Source organism: Serinus canaria, chromosome 4 (assembly GCF_022539315.1).
Source record: "Serinus canaria isolate serCan28SL12 chromosome 4, serCan2020, whole genome shotgun sequence".
NCBI lineage: Eukaryota > Metazoa > Chordata > Aves > Passeriformes > Fringillidae > Serinus > Serinus canaria.
In genome coordinates this window covers 1,172,027-1,190,048 of record NC_066317.1, presented here as the reverse complement: position 1 = coordinate 1,190,048, position 18,022 = coordinate 1,172,027, and the positions used below count along the sequence as shown (strand labels likewise).

The 18,022-nt window shown below is 51.7% G+C and overlaps 1 protein-coding gene across 6 annotated transcripts in view; it reads left to right on the top strand.

Annotated features, from left to right (window-relative positions):
- The window catches only part of SEPTIN11 (septin 11), a 48,570-nt gene that overhangs the window by 27,057 nt on the left and 3,491 nt on the right, over positions 1-18,022 (top strand). For 3 of the 6 annotated variants that reach the window (XM_050974200.1, XM_050974195.1, XM_050974196.1), the window contains exons 4-9: positions 904-1,090; positions 2,730-2,891; positions 4,482-4,578; positions 5,495-5,663; positions 8,656-8,788; positions 9,189-9,376. In XM_050974200.1, the coding sequence (XP_050830157.1) occupies positions 904-1,090; positions 2,730-2,891; positions 4,482-4,578; positions 5,495-5,663; positions 8,656-8,788; positions 9,189-9,376 (936 nt within the window). Of the gene's footprint in view, positions 1-903; positions 1,091-2,729; positions 2,892-4,481; positions 4,579-5,494; positions 5,664-8,655; positions 8,789-9,188; positions 9,377-10,955; positions 11,017-12,421; positions 15,721-16,165; positions 16,583-18,022 lie in introns of those variants that run through there. The other 3 variants (XM_050974197.1, XM_050974199.1, XM_050974198.1) reach the window with 3 other exon arrangements.

The following is an 18,022-nucleotide window of genomic DNA, read 5'->3' as shown; positions in this document are numbered from 1 at the left end:
GTGTTTCCCAGTCCCAGATGCTGCTCCTGCTGAACCCTCTGGAGAGAAAGGCAGGCCCAGGGCAGAACAGCTTAGGGAGAGCTTTCCTTCTGCAGTGTCCTGGCACCTATGGCTGTGGTGGGTGCGATTCCTCTCTCCTCCAGGTTCAGGCTTCCCAATCCTCCTTTGCTCTGCTTTTTTTACAGGGCTTTCTCTAATAGTTCTCCCAATGTAAGGCTTTACTGCCTTCCTTCTGAGGTTTTTGGTGTCTCATGGTCAGAGACAGAATTTCCCTAAGCCGAGAAACCAAGGCAGCAGTCATTTTACAGACCCACCTAGTGATGTCCGTGAAGCTGCCCTTGGTGGAGGGAGAACACGTGGAACAGTTTTCTTTCCTGAAGCACGAACAGTTAATTTGAATAAAAACGTGTTACACTGCATGAGCTGCCTTTTCTCCAAAAACATGGTCCCACCAAAGTCCATCAATGGTGCAGTTGTCTTCTGGGCTTCAGTTCCTGAAAAGCCCTTATCTTGTGACTCTCCTTTCCCTCTTTTAAGATTATGAGGTTTTGGACAAGCTTGGGGGTAGGTCACGATTTCATGTTGAAACATTTGTATGTTAGATGACTTTCAGTGAGATTGGCAGAGCAGCAGCTCAGACTTGATTGGAGAGACTGCCAAAGGCCTTGTTCCTCAGGGTGGCAGTCTCGTGTGGTTTCCATGCACCTGAAATCAAGGGCTGTCATGTCTGCTGTGCTCTGCCTGTGCACCAAGTGCAAGCACACCCTTGTGAAGGAGGGACTGTAGCTTGGGGGGGAGGGTCCTAAAGCGGTGCTCGTCCCGTGCCATACAGAGCTCCTGAGTGCCCATCTGTGCGGTCCCAGCAGCCAATTCCCTGCTTTCCTCTGTGCCTTCTCTCCCCAGCTACAAGCCCATAGTGGAGTACATCGATGCTCAGTTCGAAGCCTACCTGCAGGAAGAGCTGAAGATCAAGCGGTCCCTGTTCAACTACCACGACACGCGGATCCACGCCTGCCTCTACTTCATCGCTCCCACCGGACACTCCCTCAAATCCCTGGACTTGGTTACCATGAAGAAGCTTGACAGTAAGGTACTTGCTGCCTGGGTCACCACGGCCCTGTAGTGCTCTCATTATCCTGCCATCTGCTCAGGAGAATCGTGTCTGGGTTTGGTAGTGGAGAACTGCTGACAAAAAGTGTGAGAAGGGTACCTGGGGCAAGCTGCTGCACTGGGTCATTATTCTGCTTCACATGCTGCAGAGATTTATTGAGAGTTGGGACTCCTGCTCTTTGCCAGCTCTGCCTCGGGTGGGGAGCTTGGCCACGTGCTCCCCAGCTCATCTTTAAAGTCAATAAAGACATTGGAGGTTGTCTTTCTAGTCAGTAAGAAACAAATGGAGGTGCTGTGTCTGCTTGCTCTGACTGCATCCAGCTTAGACACAAACAGGGATTTGATCTGCTGTGGCAAAGATAGTGGTGTTTTAGCTGTAATGTCATAAACAAGAATCTGAATAGGTAGGTGACTTGGCATCTGCTTTTCCAGGTACCCTCATGGGCTTGGTTTAAGCCATGGTTCAAAGGAGATTGCCCCTCTTCTAGGAAAAATAACTGAGGTACAAACGTAGAGCCTGAGTAGCTAAACTGAACCTTCTCTGTGCTCCTTTCCATCATGATTAAGCAATTTAAGTCAGTCCACTGTGCACTTTTGGCTCATTGGACCCTGATTCTGCAGGACATCAGTGATGACAGTGGCTCTTTGTTTCCTAGAGAGGCCAATCGATTGGGTTTGATGTGGTGATGGAGAAAGTTCCTTGCCTGCTTCAACTGAAAATAAGGTTATGGAGATTTATCCCAAGTGAGCTAATTGACATTCCTGTTCTATCTTTTGGCCAAGGGGGATTTAATAGTTCCAAACAGAATTAAGTGATGTAATAGAAGAGGATTTTCAAGTACTGTAGTTAAAATCCCTCCATATAGGTCAATATTACTGTTATCCTCAGTACAGTTTCTGTCTGCTGTTGCAGGGAAAAGCAAACCAGCAGAAACTGTCCCTCTGAAGGGAGGAGGCAGGGAAAGAAGGCAGGATCTGTATCTTTGCCAACAGCCTGTCTAGAGAAGAGTCAGTAACTCATCTTTCAGGGCTGTGCAGGGAGGAGTGAGCCCTGGTCCTGCAGTGCAGCAGTGTCCAGGGGCACATGAGGGCACACAGGTGGGGGAAGTGTGCCTGTGTTATGGCCAGCCCCTGTCCTGTGTGTCCCAGGGCTGGATAGGCACCATCTGCTTCCACCTCCTCTGGGGTGACAGCAGCTCTGCTGCCCCTCTGGTGTGGCTCCTGCAGAAATCCAGCCAGCTGCAGTTCCAGGGGATGCACAGAGATGGTCATTTCCTTTCTTTTTTTTCTTTTTTTTTTTTTTTTTTTTTTTTGAGCAGCTCATAATAATCTATGACAACATTTCCTACCCAGCCAATTCGGATGAGGAGGGGAGTATGACAGGACAGGAAATAGCATTTTGCCAAATGGCATTTGACTTCTTTCTAAGGCCATCACTGCTGCCTGGAAATCCTGCCTGAGGTGGTGCTGGTGGCAGCAGCAGCCCCAGGGAAGTTCATCTGCTGGGGGTGCAGGCTGGTGGCACTTGAGGGCTGTCCTGCCTGTCCTGCTCTGTCCTCTCCCAGAGACACAAGGTGTGCAGTCAGTCCTGCATGCAGAGGTGCTGTCCTGTCTTGCAGGTGAACATCATCCCCATCATTGCCAAGGCTGACACCATTGCAAAGAACGAGTTGCACAAGTTCAAGAGCAAAATCATGAGCGAGCTGGTCAGCAACGGCGTCCAGATCTACCAGTTCCCCACCGACGAGGAGACGGTGGCCGAGATCAATGCCACCATGAGTGTATGTTATCTGGGGGGTGCTGCCCTAGCCCTGCCTGGGGCTGTCCCTGATGGCCCTGCTGTGTCTTGCTTGGCTCCAGAACTGCAGTTTAGGCATGGCCATCAGCCCGGCCAGAGGGCTTTCGGGGGCTGGCGGTACCTGGCGCGATACATTTCCCTGTGTGACAAACGCTTCTCCCCCGCTGCAGTTCTCGCTTCCTTCCCCTGCTGCAGTATTCCCGTCTCAGGAAAGGAAGAGGATGGGAGGCAGGGCCTCAGTGTGGTCAGGGCAGAGAGCTGAGGTTTGGCTTTCCTGTCCCAAACGACCACTGGCTGCTTGGTGGGGGTGATTCATTCGCTGCCGCCTTTGTTTCGGTTTCCGCAGGGAGCGGGGCACCCGCACTGGTGTTCCAGCACTCCACAGCCCATCAGCACCTCTGGCTTTCACCTCTTCCCCTGCCTCTAGACATGAGGGCACTCAGGGCCAGACTGCACCTAACGTTTTAGGGGGGGTTACCAAGGGAAGCAGCTCTTTGCCACGGGCCTGACAGGAAGAATCTGAGCTCAGGGTTGCTGGCAGTGAGGTGTTGATTGGCCCCAAGAGCATGTGCCAGTCCTAAAGCAAGTGCACTCAGATTAAGCTATGTCTTTGCTACTTGAAGGCTGCTGGGAGTCTTGCTGCTCAAGGGCTTGTAGATGGCCAATCATCTCATCCAGCTGAAAGTTGGACCCTCCCCAGTGCTCCCTATTGCCTCTCTTGCTGTTTTGAGCAGGGAGAAGCTGGCACAGAGAAGGCACGTGGCTCTTACCAGGGTGCATTGTGTGCAGCGCTCTGCCTTCCTCAGGTGCAGCCTGGCTGCTGGGAAACCCCTTTGCCAGATAATCCCATGTCCTCTGCCCTGACATCTTCCCCTCCCACCCAGGCAGTGACCACAGCTTGGCTGACACAGCTCCCGCTCCCAGAGCTTGCACCCAGCCCCTTTGGATGCTGTTAAGGCAGGGAGAGTTGGGCTGGGCTGGGCTGGCAGCTGAGGCAGCTCCCTCCTGGCAGCAGCCACACTTCTGGGAGTAGATCCCAGATTGTCGCCACCACACCCACAGAGAGACCTGGATGGAGCAGAACTCCATGAGTCAGACGTGTCAGCCCAGGGCTGGGTCAGCTCCGCTCTTCCCCTTGCTCACAGCTTTGCCCTGTGTAAGAGGAAGCATTAGCAGTTCTTTGTAGCAGCAAAATCCCCCTGAATTTTGCCTTCCCTGAGAGAATGTAGTGTATTTTCTTTTTTATTGTTTAGTGGTTCTTTTTTCTCTGTGTTCAAATTCAGTTCCAGTTTCTAAGACTTGTTCCATGCTGAAGACAGTAGTGCTTTGTAATTAAATGGAAAATATGTACATATCTTGTATTTTTAGGACTTGAGAATTTTGGGCTTTAAGTCTGATCAGGTTTCTCATCCAGATTGTCCTGTTGTTCTTCCTGAAACACCAGATGAATTGCAAAGGCGTTTAAACAACTTAAATTTAGCAGAGCTGCCCCAGTAAACAGCTTTCTTGGGAAACAATCTCTGGCAGGGCAGCAAAGGAAGTCCCCAGCCTCATTGTCCCTTTCCTTTTGTAGGTCCACCTTCCTTTTGCCGTGGTTGGCAGCACTGAGGAAGTGAAGATTGGCAACAAGATGGCCAAAGCCAGGCAGTACCCCTGGGGTGTCGTGCAGGGTACGTTACCGAGGGCACAAGCCAGGCCTTCTCACCCTGTCCCCTTCTGATCCAAGAATAACCAGCTCTGTTACTTCCATCTCTGGATCTCTACTTACCAAAATCTGGCTTGGGAGGGCACAGCTTAGCTCCGAGCATGGGTACCTGGACATGCAGCCAAAAGCTCCTTCCTGCAGGAGGGCAGAGTTTGGCCAGGACACTGCTTGCAGCCCAGCTGCCAAAAATCCAGAGCTGATCCTTTCTTTGGAAGGGATTGAGATGGTGCTGGTCTCCTTGTGGCTTCAGTTGTGTATCCCATTGGAGAATGGCCCAGGAAGCTGCAGGGGAGCATTCACAGTGCAGTTCTGCACAGCTCTGGTTTCTCAGTAATACCAGCTGCCCCTGAGGCAGCTTCAGAGACTTGAGCTGTGTTCACCAGAGGATGGTACTGGGAAAAACAGTTAGGAAGGAAGCTGATGTGTTTGGGAGGTCTTGGGCTCGACCTGTATCCTTCTGGGTTCTTGCTGTTCCCAGAAAAACAGGACCAGATCATTGGAGATTCAGTTTGGGCTTTGCCTGTGCGAGCCCCTGGGAGTGCCAGGTTTTGAGTGGGTTTGCGTGGGAAGTGAAATCCTGTGAGCAAAAGGGATCGTCACCTTGCTGGTGCCAGAAAGGATGGGGAGGTGGGAGCCCTGTGACAGATGGGCCATGAACAGCTCTTGCACATCCAGTGCAGGCCTTGAACTCGGGCCCGTGCTGGCGTGGGATGGCTCCAGCCCCAGTTCAGCGAGGGGTTTTGGTGCGGGCTGACACAGAGCTGTGCTCCTGTGCCTGAAGAGCCCTGAGGTTTGCTCCACTGGGGCCCAGGTGCAGGGAAGGGGGGAGCCCAGCTCCCAGGTTTCACGTTCTCCCTGTGGGTCTTGTGTTGTTTTTGCAGTTGAGAATGAAAACCACTGTGACTTTGTGAAGCTGCGGGAGATGCTGATCCGGGTGAACATGGAGGACTTGCGGGAGCAGACGCACACCCGGCACTACGAGCTGTACAGGCGCTGCAAGCTGGAGGAGATGGGCTTCAAGGACACAGATCCAGACAGCAAACCTTTCAGGTAGGGAGCTGCAGCCCAGGCACTGCTGTGCTCTGCAGCCTGCTTGCTCTGCTGCTGCTCAGGGCAGGAGCAGTGCGGCCATGTCTGTGTGACAGGAAGGTGGCCCATACTTTGGGGACATCCTGGGGTAAAAATGATCTTTTGACCCTCCTGGAGCTCTTCACAGCTGGCTCAAGGTGAGCTGTGAAGAGAGTGCCACGGTCTCATGCCTGAGGTTTGGCTGGTTACTGAGCACATAGTTCATTCTGTCAGACAGCTTTATTGGTCTGCAGCCCAAGCCATTAGCCAGGGACAGCAGCTGTGTGGGAATTTGGGAGGGAGTGTTTGTTTTCTCCCTTCATTTCCTGTTTCCCATTCCTCCCCAGCTTCTCCCCGGTAATTGCACCCCCTGCCTCACAGTGTCCCACGTTCCTCCCTGCCTGCTGGGGAAGGCAGTCACAATTCCAGTGCACTGCTGGGGGTTTGCCACTGTAACACACGTGTGTGTCAGGGGCTGGCACTGGTTTGGGGTTTTGTTTCTGCCTGGCTGAGTTAATTCAGCTGTGCTTCTTCTGCAGCAGAAACTCGGCTGGAATCAGTCAAGCCCAGCTCTGTTACTAAGCCCAAGTGTGAAGCTTTATTGGATTTCCTTTCTGGAGAGCAATGGCTTAAGATGGGCTCAGCCCTTCCTTTGGAGGAATCTGAGGAATTTCCATTGCTTCCTGTACACGAGGCCTCTTTTGACCAAGCTATAAGTAGAAAGGAAATGAAAACGTACAGAATTTCTCCATGTGGTACGTGCTAGTTCAGAGCAGTTCACTCTGGGCGCCTTTTCCCTCCAATAAACAAACAAAACCTATGATCCCAAGCTGTTTGGCCGAGGCTGATGTATATCTGAAACCAGGCAGACATTCTCTCCGAGCTCAGGGATCAAAAGGATGCTTTTCCCTGCATCTTGGCCCCGGGAGCCACAGGAACTGCTGCCCTTCAGCCAGCTTGCATCAGCCAGGAGCAGCAGGGAGCCTTTGGCAAATCTCAGGGAGAGCAGGGCAGGAGGTCCCAGCAAACCATTGGTGCCGTGTGGGAGCTTCTGTGAGGTGTGGGAAAGGGGCACTGGTGATGTGTGAGACCCCCACAATGCTTGGCCAGGCTGCAAGAGGTCAGGAGGGAGCACCAGGATCCCAACAGGCATCAGCTCCATGAAATGGGGTCTCTCTGTACAGGGACCCTTCTGCTGTGGGCTGGCTTCTTGGCTGCTCTGCTTGAGCTTTGCAAAATACTCCTTTTTTCAAATAACATTATTTGCCAGGGCATCCTTCAGTGTGTGGGGGCGTGTGGGGAAATGAAGTTACTCTGGTAGTTTAGGTTCATGTGTTTGTGTACTTAAAAGCCAATTCCCTTGTCATCTTTGCCTGTGAGAAGCTGCAGGGATCCCAGTTGGTTTGGACTGTTATTCCTTAGGGCTGTAATTGTTTTTTTCACATGCAGCCTGGGAGTTGCCAGGCCAGTTTGTCTGAGAACTTGGCTCCTCTGGATGACAGAGTCGCTGCAGCAGAGAATGAAGCTTTGAACCTGGGACAATTTGACAGGAAGCCCCTGCTCCCCTCACTCCTGCCAGGCTTTTCCTGCTTGCCCATCACCCGGGGTGGTGTTTGTGCTCACTGAGCAGCCAAGGCTCACCTGCCCTCGGGCTTTGTCACATCCTTCACAAGGGCTTGGGAATTTAGGTTTCAGTGTCCACAGTCAGAGTATTAAATCCAGCACTGGATTTTAGGGAGCTTGTCTTTTGTGTCTCCTGAAGTCTGTATGCTGTGAGAGGTCTGGTTTTGCATGTAGCTCGAAATCCAAAGATAGCTCTTGCCCTGCTCTCCCACGAAAGGGTTTTTGTCATTTTTAGACTCAGTATTTTTTGCTTCCATGTGTAGGAAGCTGCTGTGGTCATGTGGAATGGTGTGATTTCTCTGGGGCGGCCAGTGCTGTGCCAGAACAGCTCTGGGCATCCTGTCTGGAGGGTATTTTAGGAAGTGACTGAAGAGCCCATTAATTAGCAGAGTTAAATACAAGGCTTGAGATGATCTCACAAGTTGTGTTCCCCAGTTCCATATTGCATCCCCTAAAAAAAACCCAACCAGTAAAAAGGCATCAAAGCCCCCAGTACTGCCAGGAAAACTAAAAGCTTGACTTTGTTGGAATTAGGATGTTCCTCTGGCCCAACAGTTAATGCGTTCCTTAGGCACATGGATGCAACGTGTCTGTGTGATTTCAGTGAAGTTTTCATTTAAAAAATGCTTTTTCAGACAAGCCTCTTGGGGGAAATAGTTATCATTCCCACACTATCATTATGGCTGGGCTATCCAAATCCATTTAAGGAATAAAACAAAAGAGGAATTTGGCATCCAGAGTTCCTAAGAGGCTTTAGAAATCTCAGAGGTACATGGACAACTTATTTTATGTCCCAAATCTTCACTGCCTATCTCAGTGCTGGGGAAATGAAGGAATGCCAAGGAGTAGAGGGGGAATGAAGCAACCCAGTCATGTGGTTATTTGGAGTAGGAAGGCTGCTGATGGTTTGCAAAGGCCAGAGGAGAATGGCTTTACCTAAGTCAAGCCCCTGGTGTGTCTCTGTGAGCAATGAGCAGTGAAAAGGAGCTGTGCCCCGTGTCAGTTTGAGCTGCACGGGGGCAGATCTCACCCGGCTGTGCCACACAAACCTTGCCTTTGGCACCAGCACAGGGAGAAGGGGGGCGGTGTGGCTCCGAGGGCATCGGGGATTGCTGCAGGCCTCTATGGAGAGGCTGCTTCTCCTCCAGCACAGCCTCTCTGCCTGCCGAGTGATGCACGGAGCTCTGCTCTTCCTTTCCATTCGCCTCCCGCTGCTGCCACCTAGCCAGCTGGGATGGCTTTCAGGAGGTGATGCTGCCTCTGCTGGGGCCTCTGACCGTGTTCTGTGACAGGACAGCCCAAGGCTGTGCTTGAAATGCTGCTCTGACTGGGTTTTGTGTGCTCTGAACAGTCTCCAAGAGACTTATGAAGCCAAGAGGAATGAATTCCTGGGCGAGCTGCAGAAGAAGGAGGATGAGATGCGGCAGATGTTTGTCATGCGGGTGAAGGAGAAGGAAGCAGAGTTGAAGGAAGCAGAGAAGGATGTGAGTATCCTGTGGCTGTGAGGGTTTGGGGCAGAACAGGTCCTGCTGGGGCAGGAAGCTGCTCCTCAGGCCTCTGCAGAGGTGCAGACAAGGGGACAGCCCTCAGTGCCCGCCTTCCCTTGCTCTGCACAAACCTGATGGAGTCCACTAGGTGCCAAGCACTGAGGGATGGAGTGTGGGGGTGTGGAGGTGTCCAGAGGGATGCTGGTTCCTACAGCTGTGGGAATTCCTGCTCTGTGTGTGCCAGTGAGTGTTCCCTGCAGGGCTTTTCTCACAAGTCAGGCAAGCTGGGGACAGGCTCATGGCCTGCAGGAACACCTGGGGCATCACTGCCAGGAAATCAGGGTGCAACATTCCTTCCTCTCTTCCCAGCCAATTCTCACTGTCTCTGTCCCGGCAGCTTCACGAAAAGTTTGACCACCTAAAGAGGACTCACCAAGAAGAGAAGAAAAAGGTGGAAGACAAAAAGAAGGAACTTGAGGAAGAGCTGAACAACTTTCAAAAGAAGAAGGCAGCAGCTCAGCTATTACAGTCACAGGCTCAGCAGGCAGGTTCTCAACAAACCAAGAAAGACAAGGACAAGAAAAAGTAAGCGGATGTCACCCACACCCTTTGTAGGGTTTGTTACAAGTTTTGGGAGGTTGTTTTTTTTCTTTCTTGCTGCATGTCTGTATTTGCTTTTCCCCATTACCAGACTGGAAACAGGCTTTTTCTCAGCCTGATCAAATAAAATATTTTTTTTTCTAAAGGGTGGGCCAGGGACATGATCTTAATTTTTCTCTAGAAGAGTACCTTCAAATTTTATCTTCAAGTCGGACTGGTGTGGGAGAGCAATTGGATGGTGGAGTTTTGATTTGTGATCTGTTCAGCAGCATCTGGAACTATGGGATGTTCTGGACTCAGATTTATCTGCCTGAGCCAGAATTATTAAGGGAGCTGCTACCCGTCCTTTCTTTCACCGGTAGTCTCCAGTTCCCATTCCTTAAGGTTGTAGTTGTAAGCAGAAGTAAATTAGAAACCAAAACCACCATGTTGTTTTCACATGGGGAATGCTAGTGCCAAAAGTGATGACTTGGGAGCTTGCTTTAAAGAGAAGAAGCTTTGGTTTTGTATTTTTTTTTAGAAAAACAAACTACTACGGTACCGTAATTGCAGTTAAATGGCGTTTGTGGTTGTATCCAGTTGACATGATAAGCTAAGAAACCCTTACCTTTTAGTCAAGATCATGGCACTGTTTTTTACTATTTTATATTAGTGTCCTGGGAGTGTCATGCTGTGCCCTCCCCTGGCTTTTTCCATTCCTAGTGAGAGGGTGCTCGTGCGAGTCCTTAGTGAGTCACCTGTGCCAAGGGTGCTTAGTTGGTACCTGCTGTGGGGAAGGCTGGGGCTGCAGCAAATCTCACAGGAAAACTCTTGGTCAATCCACACACAAAAACGACAGTTCCACGCTGCTTTCCCTGCCCAGGAGAGAGGAGGGCTTTCCACAAGGGTGGTGTCCCCCTGGCAGAGCCGAGTGCCAGCAGGGCTGTGCCTCTGACACTCGCGTGTCCCGTGCCAGCCCGGGAGCTGCAGCCTGGCCTGAGCTGTGTGGCAGCAGCTGTGCAGCAGCAGCTGTGCAGCAGATGCCCTGGGGTTTTCCAGCTTTCCCCCTGGCTGCTGCTGGTTCCGTGCCTGGCGTGGGGCTGGCTCCTCAGCTGCTGTAAATTGATGTAGCTCCTATGGAGCCGTGCTGCTCGGTGCTGGCTGAGGACGTGGCCCTGGGCTCTGCTTGGGGACAAATCCTTACAGAGCAGAGCCAGGGTGTCAGGCTGAGTGCTGGAACCAGCCAGCGTTGGCAGCTAGGGCCCAGGCATGCTGAAACCCCCTGCTGCAGGTAGCTGGGACACTCCTCTTCTCTCACCTGAGATCTCAGGCGTGGTGATGCATTCCCTGAAGAGAATAGGAAGTTTTGAAGACCCTTTTCCTTGTCTCTCAGAGTTAGCCTATGTGCAGTCAGATTTTTCCGTCTCTTAGCTGCAGGACCAGTGCAGTACAGAATGGTCTGGGCAGTTCTGTCCCCTGGGGTGGTCAGTGTGAGCTCCTGTTTGGTTCCAGCCCCGTGGGTGAGGCAGGGCTGTTCCCAGGGACCGTGACAAACGCAGGTTCTGCTTTGCTGCTGCATTGACAGAAATCCAGCCTCGAGGAACATGCCTGTGTCTTAGTGTGTCCTTTGTGTCGCTCCACACCAGGTGCTGTACCTGCTGCAGGTCTTCTCTGGGCTCAGAGTTACTAACAGAGGCTTTGAAGGGAAATGCTGATGCTCCTGCCTTGTAACTCACCTTGGTTTTCTCAAGGCTTTCAGTTTCTCCTTGCGCTCTAATGTGGAGCTGCAGTTTGTGTAGTTAAGGCTTCCAAGCTCCCTCCCTCTCTGCTGCCATGGCCTGTGGTGCTTCTTGTTCAGTTGCCAGAGGAAAGCCTTGCCATGCCTGACCCTTACAGCCTCACCACAAAGTAATTAAGGGGAATGCTTGATTTTCTCAAGATGGGATTGGATTTCTCTGATTTGGCCAAGAGGGACTTTGCACTGTGCTGTGCATGCTGGAGGGAAGGCTCAGGGTGAAATCTGCTGCTGGCCTGACTCCATGAGGGACAGCTCAGCCTTCTTGAGTTCCAGACTACTCCTCCAAAAATTCTCTAGCTTGTACTCTTTTGATCTAGAAAGTCTGGGGCTCTGGCCTGGCAGCAGCCGTGTGTGGGGACAGCAGCCCTGTGTCCCTCGGGCACTGAAGGGCTGGCTGCAGAGCAGACTCTGGCACTTGACTGCACGTGGGGCTGAGCCCCTGCTGTAGGGGACTGTGCTTCCAACCTGACCAGTCTGGAGAGAGCTCCTGGCAGCAGAGCCAGTGGGAGAGGCGAGCAGCCTTCTGGTGCTTGCCTGCTGCTGGCTCGATGGCCACATGCCTCAGCATGTGCTGTTGTTGCTGCTCAGCCACAGCCCCCCAGGAGCCAGGACCATCTGCTTGGCTTCTGTCTCCATTTATTAAAAGCTGCTTCTGAAAGCCAAGTGTAAAACCCTTTTTTTTCCCCAGTTTCCTTTCCGCTTAAGTTTGCAGTCCAGTGTGCCTGGTCTGGCTCTCAGGGGCCATGCTAGTCCCAAAGCAGTCCCTGAGCTGCAACACCCATGCCAGGGCCTGGCCCAACCCCTGTAACAAGAGGGGTTGGGGCTGCCTGAAGGATCTGAGCTCCCTGTGGCAGCCCAAGTGCTTGGAGATGTCCTGGTGTGAGACAGCTGAGCTGCCTCCTGCAAGGATGCCCATGGGAAGTACCCCAGGCTGGCCAGCTGGGAACAACTGAGCCCCAGAGCCAGCGAGCTCTGTGGTGACAGGCTGTCACCTGGGCCAGCTCACAGGGTTGGCTGGTCAGTACTTCTGTCCCCACCGTTTTTCTTTTTACTTTTGGTTGTCGTAGGCCGGAGTAGAGCCCAGCCCTGAGGTTGAGTTTCTTGGTGATTCCATAATCCATCTGCATGCCCACCCACCACAGCGGGTTGCTGCTGTCGGCTCTCCTGGCTTTCTTTATTTTTTTTTTTTTTTGCATTTTGAGTTCAATTAGTGCTAACTTTTTTGTTTTTTGTTCTGTTTTTTTAACTTGCAGTGCAAGCTTCACATAAAGCCTGTCGAGCCAAGGATGTTCCTGCATTCACCTGCTTTTGCAGTAATGTGTCTCTGCCATCTGTTTTCTTTTTATATTTTTTTTTCCATTTTTTAACATGAATAACTATTAACTCATAACATAGTGGGAACGAGAAGGAAGAGGGATTGGGTGCAGGACTGTGTGTGAGTGGAAGTTCAGGGGTGGGTGGAGGGACGAGGTAATCACCTCGATGACACCATGCATTTCTCTCACCCAAACCATCAGCAGTGAATTCTTTTTGGCCCCCAGTCTGAACTGAGATCAGAGTGGGCTGTCAGCAGCTCAGGTATTGGTGGCTCAGGTGCCCTCAGGGCTGCTGGCTGTGCCCTGGGATCCCCAGGGAATGAGTGCTGCAGGAATGCCCCAGCCAGCCCAGGCCACAGCTGAGTTTAGCCTGACTCCCAATTCCTTGAGGAGCTGGTGTGTTGAGCAGCCCCAGTCCCTGCCGGGAGAGGGAGGGAGGGGGGTGTGTGTAGATAACCAAGTGTAACTGACCTTGCATGCCCTGACATTTGCATGATCATTTGTGTTAGTCCCTGTTCCCTGCTGTCTGCCCTGGCCTGGTTTTCCAGCCTCCCTTCCAGCTCAGTGGGGAAGGACCATTCCCAGCACTGCTCTCCCTGCACTATTGCCTCAAACCTTTGGAGCCTCCCTTAAGTCCTGCCTGCTTTCCGAGGGGCAGGATCTTAAGGAGGCTTAGCAGCCCCCATGGAATCAAATGCCCGGGCAGGGGGAAGATAGAGCCTTCAGCATCCTCCTGGAGCTTCCAGGAGCATGTGGGATCCAGAATTCCAGGCCAAGGGAGAGAAGGTGCCTGCACACACAGTCTCTGCGCTGCCCCCAAGCCCTCCTGCAGCAGGAATCATGTCCCCTCCAGGTGTTCCTAGGACATGCCAAGGAGGTGTAGGATAAGCCAGGCCCTGCTCTCTGGCCAGCTCACAGTGGGAGTGGGGCTGTTCCAAGTGTTTTTTCCATGCCATTGCTTTCAGTCTTCCCCTTCCTTCCCAAGGAGTGGCGAGCCGTGCTCACCCTGCGACTCCTGGATTTCTCCCTCTGCCAGTGCACAGCCAGCACTTCCCAGCTAGGCAGTCTCTTTAAAGCCTTCTTACACAAAACTCATCCTGCCTGAGTCTCCCACTGCAGCTGTTGGCCTGCTTCTGGATGCAGTTTCTCTGGGGGGAAAGAAAAGGCACACTTCTCACTGCTTTGAATCCCTTTTTCCTCAGGTCTTGGATTGGGAAGTGCTTGGAGGTTAGCTTATGGGTTGTCTTGCTTTTTAACCCTCACTGCTTAAACATGGCTTTAGGAAGAGGATGTCTATGTACCATGTCTTGGTGGAGAGCAAAAATGGATAAATAAGCTGGAAATAAAGCAGTTAACCTTTTTATCCTTTTTAAAAATGTTTTACATTTTTTTTTATATTTTTAAAGTAGTTTTAAAAATTATTATTTTGTTGTTGTTTGGGTTTGGTTTTTTTTCCCTCCTTGAGTTGCCAACTATGCACTTTTCATCAGGTTAAATAGGTTTGCTGCAGGGTTAGCTGGAAAAATGAAATTCTGGTTCTTGTGGCTTCTGGCAAACCCAGCTTTAAAATCCTGAGTTATGAAGGAAGAAGTTTGAGCTGTTTGCATGAGTTTTTTTACAGTCACATCTCGTGCCCATCACCGAGTGCTCGTGGCAATATGCTTTGCTTCAGCTGCCTCTGTGCGTGTCATCTTCTTAATTACCAGTGTTTTGTGCCAAGCAGAAAACTTAATTTTAACATTTATTTCTCCTGCTTCATTTAACAGCCCTTCATGGGATGTTCAGCAGGGGAAATCAGCTGAGTTGAGCTTTTCCTTTTTGACAGAAAGCTGTGGCCAAGTGCATTAGTGTCTTTTTGGTTGAGTTTTTCTCCAGCAGAAAACCAGCTGTGTTGGAGAAACTGGGAATAAACCACAGACTTGAAGATGTCCAAGGTACTGTTTTGTTTTTTTGCCAAAGGAGATGGAAATGACTTTTTTCCCCATCTTGAACCCCTGGGCCATGTTTAGCTCGTTCCTGCTGCTCTTGTTGCTTTTCCTTTCCCCGTGCCTTTTTTCCCAGTAGCCCCTGACGTGCATGGAGTGAATGACAGACTCAGGTCTGGCTGGATGTGCTTTCACCTCTGCATGTAAGTACAGCAGGAAGAGACTGACCCTTCCTGCCTTGCTCCTGGCAGGAGACCAGCTGTGCTTTTCTGGGAGATTCTCCAAGTCCACTTACTTGCCAGTGGGGTGGTTAACCCTCCTCTAAAACTGCATGTTCCTCACAAGGTGGATTTCGGTCCTTAGGCTAATGAAGAGGAGCAGGAAAGCATGTTAAAAGGTGCTTTTTTCTGGGATGGTGATGTTCCCAGGGCATGGAGCAAACCCCCAGAATGGAAAAGCAAAGACAGTCCAGGTCTCTGTGTGGGGCTGTGGCTGCTCTGTAGAGAGGGGGCTCACATGAGTCTGGCAGGCAGTGGGAGAGGAGGAGATGGATTCAGGGTTTGCTCCCCCAGAACCTTGCAGGGATCACTCAGTTCCTTCCGAGGGAGGGCAGTGAGTAGGAAGGTGCTCTTGGAGCTCGTGGTTGTGAAGTGCATCATCTTGAGATGCATCTCCTGTGATGCTCCAGGAGCCACAGGAGAAAGCAGGTGCTGGCAGCCACCCCGGGCTCCTCTCCAGCTGGAGAGCTGCCACTGCTGTCACCCCCTCCGTGTGCTTCTGACAGCCTGGAATCCCGGCAGGGAGCTGCCTGTCTCCCTGGAAGGACATCCACGTTAAACAGGGCCCATGGTTCTGCAGGCAGCTCTCCTCTGCTTCTCCCAAGGCATCCCAGTGCAGCTGGAAATGTCTTTTTGTGTGTGAGCAGCTCAGCCGTGTCCGTGTGACTCCAGAGCCCTTCCGTGTCCCTTCTCCCTGGCCCGGGCAGCGCGTGCAGGGTGCCACAGCTGCGGCGCTCTCTGCCTGCACCGAGCTCTGCAGACATGAAGGGTTTTTTAATTCTTGGGAAACAAAGCTGTGAACAGCGGTAGAAATCTTGTATTTTTAATATCCTGATTGCCTTAAACCATAGATGTAGGAGTTTATTACCTTGCTATTGGAAAATAACCCACGTTTGTAACTAAACAATTGTGTAACCTACATACAGTGTTAATGCAAATGATATGTATGCATCTGTTAGATATTGTCACTTTATTTGATGTTAAAATATTTCAGTTTTTGAATTACAGATGGAATAATAACCTTCTAGCATAAGCTGAGTTATTTCTTGTATATGCTTCAGGCTGCAGATCCACCTAGTGCCAACACTTGAAGTGGGGAGAGGAAATATATTTTTACCCAAAGCTTTGGTCTTGGCGTGGCCTCTGTGATGTTTGCTGTTGCTGTTCTGTGGCGGGGCCACAGGAGGGTCACCTGTCAGCCTCTGCCTCCCCAGCAGGTTGTTCTGTGCCTCTCTAGGTTCGTGCTGGTGTTTGTCAGTCGCTTCTTGTGGTGGTCATGAGCCTGTTCCCCACCCTAGCCCGTGTCCTGGGGTGCTCGGGCCAGACTTGATGTGTGTGACGCCTGCCCAGTATCTTCCCTCCCCCCTGACTGGTATTAAAGTGTTGTTCCTCCTTTGTTCCCCCCCCCCACGCTCACTTTTTCATTTCAATTCTGAACCTCTGTTTCTCTTCTCTTCTGTTTTTCTCTTTTTCTGTAGCTTCTTCTTTATGTAGCCGTCACCTTGCCAAAGCCCCCGCACCCTCTCTCCCAGTGGACCGTAGGGCACTGGAAGAGCTGTGGATCCAGGGCACCCCTGCCAGGAGAAGAGCCATCTCATTCCTCCATCACGTCTGCCCTCCTCTCCTTCCCCCTTTGTTCCCACCCGTGCGTCTGAGGGTGTGCTGTGCTGTGTGTCTGTGCGGGATCTGCCCGCGGCTCCGACAGCGTCCAGGCTTCCAGCACTGCCAGAGGGAGCGGCCGCCGGAGGGAGCTCGGCCGCGCTGTGACTCCTTGCTCTGGGTTAGTTGGAATTTTTTGCCTCCCTCCCTCCCCGCTTTCTTTTGCCATAACGTGCACACGCTGCTGGTGACACACAGAAGGACAGACTGGGGCTGAGTGTGCATAGCTGGAGGATTTAATTTCTGCCTCGAGCCTGGCTGCTTTGGACACCACAGCTTCATCTCAAGGGCGTCCTGTGCTCCTCTGGCATGGCTGGAAATCTCTCCATAGACCTGTGATGTTCTCAGTGTGTCACTGTGTGACGGTGGAGGTCCCATCCTGTGGCACTGATGGAGCTTGTCCTGGATAGTCAAAGCCTTATCTTCTGGCTGTGCCTCGCTATGGGCAGAGCAGGATTCTGGTTTTGTACAGCTGAGCTGCACTGGCTCACACTTCGATCCAGGGCTTCATTTTGTTTTCATGAAGCCTAATTAGTGATTATTTTTTTAACAGTCCTGAATGTGGGCAAGTTGTTAAAATTTCTACCTTGTTTACTTTGGAAGTGAACTCAATCGAAAAGTGGGACAAATGCCAAAGGATTGCTTGAAGGTAAAAAGAAAACCTGTAAATGTGTGTAGTGACCTCCAGCTGGTTTGGGATGGAGGGGGGGAGGCAGCCTGAGCCTCTTGGGATGTGGGTTTGTGTAGAGTGATGCACTTTGATTTTACACCGAATACTAGTGATTTATTCTTTGCATCTGTGAACCTTAATCAAGGACTTCCCTTCCTTTAGCCTGCCAAGGTAAAGCTACCCTGAGCTGGTCTAGGTTTGGCTCTGGCACTCTGTGTGTGACATGCCAGCTGCTGAGGGGCTCTGCTGAAATCTGCTGGGGTTTTTTTCACAAGCACAATATTTTAGAGCCCTGTTCAGTAACAAGGGTCAGCTCCCTGCAGCCAGGTGCAAGAAAAGCTGCTTGTCCTGGAAACCTTTGCAACCAAAGAAGTGACTTTACAGGTACACACTCAAAGGTTACTGAGCGGTGACCTCATGTGTGCTGTACCCTGGTATGTAGCTGGACTTGCTGGCTGTTGCCCAGCCTGGAGGGCTGTGAATATTTGCACAAGTGTAGCTTGGGATAGGACCTGCAGTGATACCAAAACCAGAGCCTGCCCTGCTCCTGAGGCTGCAGGGGCCTCAGGTGGTACCCAGTGCCTCCCACCAGATGGCCAGGTCAGAAACCTGTTCAATTCAGCCTTGTGAGCACAAAGCAGGGTTGAGGCCGTTGCTGGATTAAACCTTGGCTGTGTCTGTCCCTGTCCTGCTCTGCTGACCTCTGTGGGTGTTTGTCTTAGCTGGGAGCCACCACTTGCAGGATGGGATCCCTGTGTGCCCGGGCCCCCATCCCTACCAAAAAGCCGTGGCCCAGGGTTCTCTGCACACAAAGCTGGGCACTGTTGACTCAGAACATGCCTTGCCCATGAAATGCCCGGTTTAGGCCGGCTTCTCTTCCAGTGGTGGCACCTGTGCCAGTCTGCAGTGCCAGTGACTGTGGCTAGGAGCCCAAGGGCCCTGGCAGTGGGCTGTGCAGCCATGGCAGCCTGCAGCTTGCCCAGGTACCCTGCTGCCTGCTTGCCCA